At 51.8% G+C, this 3,735-nt stretch overlaps 1 protein-coding gene across 1 annotated transcript in view; it reads left to right on the forward strand.

Moving 5' to 3' along the window:
* LOC117948945 (nuclear pore complex protein Nup160-like) overlaps positions 1-3,406 on the forward strand; it is a gene marked incomplete at its 5' end in the record, with an annotated part of 19,727 nt that extends 16,321 nt beyond the window's left edge. The window contains 8 exons of the mRNA XM_034878915.1: positions 75-135; positions 224-334; positions 479-602; positions 693-794; positions 2,640-2,781; positions 2,868-2,993; positions 3,106-3,201; positions 3,287-3,406. Of these exons, the coding sequence (XP_034734806.1) occupies positions 75-135; positions 224-334; positions 479-602; positions 693-794; positions 2,640-2,781; positions 2,868-2,993; positions 3,106-3,201; positions 3,287-3,370 (846 nt within the window). The remainder of the gene's footprint in view (positions 1-74; positions 136-223; positions 335-478; positions 603-692; positions 795-2,639; positions 2,782-2,867; positions 2,994-3,105; positions 3,202-3,286) is intronic.
* Positions 3,407-3,735: the final 329 nt, after the last annotated feature.

Consider the following 3,735-nt stretch of genomic DNA (forward strand, 5'->3'; position numbering starts at 1 on the left):
CCTTGATGTTCTCTCAATGAGCTTCATGAGGTAGTCCCTGAAATGGTGTGTGTGTTCTTGTTTGTGGGTTTCAGTACGAGCGTCCAGGAGCGTCTCCAAAGAGGAACTCAGACGGAGAGTTTTCTTCTGAACCAGGTGACACACACTACTACACAAGCTTTGTGTGTGTGTGTGTCTCTGTGTTTGCTAATGCTGATAGCTTCCTGTGTGTGTCGCCCTGCAGTGAAGCGTCAGGTGGACATCCTGGAACTTAAGGACCTGGAGAAGGAGTACATCCTGTCCCGCAGCCGCCTCACGCTCGCCCAGCACCACCCGCCGTCTGCCGCCATCGCCGGTACGCCCTCATCCTTCACCCTCATCCTTCACCCTCATCCTCCACTCTCATCATGACTATGCTCGTTGTTGTTATAGGGCTGCACGGTATTAGGACAATATGGGATAACTGTGTGTGTGTGTGTGTGTGTGTGTGTGTGTGTAGGTAGTGCGTCCCCGGTGGAGATGGTGTCCCTATTGGTCCAAACTGGACTGTTTGACTCAGCTCTGTCAGTCTGTCAGACCTTCGACCTGAGCCTGACTCCAGTCTTCGAGGGACTCACCTTCAAGTAGGTTTTACCCCCCCAGGAGATCAGATATGATGCAGCTTTAAGGAGTCCCCCCCCGCTGAAGGTCTGTGTGTTTGTTCGTTCGTTCAGGTGCATTAAGCTCCAGTTCGGGGGGGAGGAGACTCAGAATGAAGCCTGGAGCTGGTTGGCTGCCAATCAGCTGTCGTCTGTCGTCAACACCAAGGAGTCCAGGTGGGCTCTTTATTATTAATAATATAGTGTTTTTATTATTTATTTCATTATTATCCATCCATCTTCATCCGCTCATCCTGTATTGGGTCTCCGGGGCAGCAGCTCCAGCAGGGGACCCCAAACTTCCCTTTCCCGAGCCACATCAACCAGCTCCGACTGGGGGATCCCGAGGCGTTCCCAGGCCAGGTCTGAGATATAACCCCTTCGAACCTAGTCCTGGGTCTTCCCCGAGGCCTCCTCCCAGCTGGACGTGCATGGACCACCTCCCTAGGGAGACCCCCAGGAGGCATCCTTACCAGATGCTAGAACCACCTCAACTGGCTCCTTTTGATGCGAAGGAGCAGCGGCTCTACTCCGAGCTCCTCTCGGATGACTGAGCTTCTCACCCTATCTCTAAGGGAGACGCCAGCCCCCCTCCTGAGGAAACCAATTTGGGCCACTTGTACCCTGGATCTGGTTCTTTGGGTCCTGACCCAGCCTTCATGACCATAGGTGAGGGTAGGAACAAAAATTGCCCGGTAGATCGAGAGCTTTGCCTTCTGGCTCAGCTCCCTTTTCGTCACAACGGTGCGATAAACGGAATGTAATACCGCACCAGCTGCTCCGATTCTCCGACCAATCTCACGCTCCATGGTCCCCTCACTCGCGAACAAGACCCCAAGGTACTTAAACTCCTTCACTTGGGGTAAGGACTCACCCCCTACCTGAAGAAAGCACTCCATCGGTTTCCTGCTGAGAACCATGGTCTCAGATTTTGAGGTGCTGATCCTCATCCCAGCCGCTTCACACTCGGCTGCGAACCCTTCCAGTAAGTGCTGAAGGTCACAGACCGATGATGTCGTCAGGACCACATCATCTGCTAAGAGCAGCGATGACATCCCGCCCCCAATATCCTGTCCATAAATATTACAAACCGTATTGGTGACAAAACCGGTCATACACCTTGTCCAGATCCACAAAACACATGTAGACTGGTTGGGCATACTCCCAGGCCCCCTCCAAGCTCCTTGCGAGAGTAAAGATCTGATCCGTTGTTCTACGACCAGGACGGAATGTTGAAGAGGCGTGTCCACCAAGACATCCCCTCCACACCCGGAGCTTTCAGCATATCTGGACGGATCTCATCAATCACCAGGGCTTTGCCGCTGTAGAGTTGTTTGACTACCTCAGTGACCTCCACCAGGGAATCTGATCCCCCATCAACCTCCAGCTCTGCCTCCACCACAGAGGGCGTGTCAGCTGGATTTAGGAGTTCCTCAAAGTGCTCCTTCCACCGCTCTATTACCTCCCCAGCTGAGGTCAACAGCGTCCAAGGGCCCGTCGGTACCTTGCAACTGCCTCCGGAGTCCTCCCTGGGCAACTCTGGAGTTGGACAGAGTCCAACCTCTATCCAGGAGTATGGGTCCAGAACCAAGACTGTGCGTAGAGGTAAGCCCCACCAGATCTAACTGGTAGCGTTCCACCTCCCGCCAAAGTTCCAGCTCCGTCCCCCACAGAGAAGAGACAGTCCACATCCCCAGACCCAGCCTCTGCCCCCGGGTCTAGCCAGGGAGACCCCTGACCTTCGCTGCCCCCCATGTAGCAGCGCACCCGACCCCACTGGTTCCTCCCACAGGTGGTGGGCCCATGGGCTGAAGGGAGAGGAGCCCCGTCGCTTCTTCGGGCTGTGATTATGATTATTATAATGATTATTATTATGATGTTCTATCCCAGCGGTCCTTCTAGTTCTCAGCATCCCAGTCTGCACCCCCACAGCTCGAGTCATGTTATTAAAAACACTAAGTTATTAATTAGTGTGTCTCTCTCTCTTCCCTCCCCCCTCTCTCGCTCTCTCCCCCGTCTCAGTGCAACAGACGAGGCGTGGCGTCTCCTGTCCTCCTACCTTGACCTCCATCCGTCCTCTAACGGGCAGCATCATCGCTGCGTCATCAACAAGCTGCTGTCTCATGCTGTGCCGCTCCCCGATTGGCTCGTCTCTTCTTATAAGGTCAGTTCAGATTGGCTCGTCTCTGCTTACGAGGCCAGTCTGTCTCTGTGGGACCCTTTCCCATAATGCATCTGTGTGTGTCCCAGGGCGTGGACGCTGCAACCCTGCTGCGTCTCTACCTGAACTTTGACCTCCTGGACGCTGCAGCTGAGCTGGTGCTGGAGTACATCGACGCGCTGCTGGGACGGGGACACCAGTACTTTGGGATAGAGGTACTAATACTGCAAACCAGTACAATATCAATATATGTATTATAAAATATATGCACAATATACAAACTTGTGTGTGTGTGTGTGTGTGTGTGTGTGTGTGTGTGTGTCACAGAGACCTCTGTCTGCGACCTCCTCCTCCGTGTGGCTGCCCTACACCTCCATCGATCAGCTGTTACGTTCTCTGAACGAGACGCAGACCAGCAGCAACGTGAGTCACTTCCTGTTCACGCAGCACTTCCTGTTGACACGCCAAGGTGTTTTATGATGTTAATTAAGCGTTGTCATGGTTTCAGATTTATAATAAAGTTCGGGACAAACTGGCCGATTATCATCGTCTGGTGGAGCAGACGACCAAGCGGAGACTCGCCACCCGCTGATCCCTCGGCCAATCAGAGCCCTGATGATGTAATGAACCCAGTGTTTTGGGTTCAGTGTAAATCAGCTGTTTGTGTTCCGTTTTTTTATAATAATTTGTACTCGTCTTGTTTTCATCAGAATGTAAAAAGAATAACATTAAAGTTTGTTGCATTTCGAGTCCGTTGATCAATAATTACTGTAAATAATCATACTAAACTGACTTTTTATGACTTTGAGTTACACAATGCCACATCACTCGAGTTTGTCACATAGAGTTCCAGTGAACTTCTCCATCAGCTTCTTTAACTTGTGATTATGTTATGACTCATCATAAAGCATCTATCCATCGATCCAGCCCACTCTTACTCATAGTACAATATGCGAA

The sequence above is a fragment of the Etheostoma cragini genome, chromosome 8 (assembly GCF_013103735.1).
Source record: "Etheostoma cragini isolate CJK2018 chromosome 8, CSU_Ecrag_1.0, whole genome shotgun sequence".
Lineage (NCBI taxonomy): Eukaryota > Metazoa > Chordata > Actinopteri > Perciformes > Percidae > Etheostoma > Etheostoma cragini.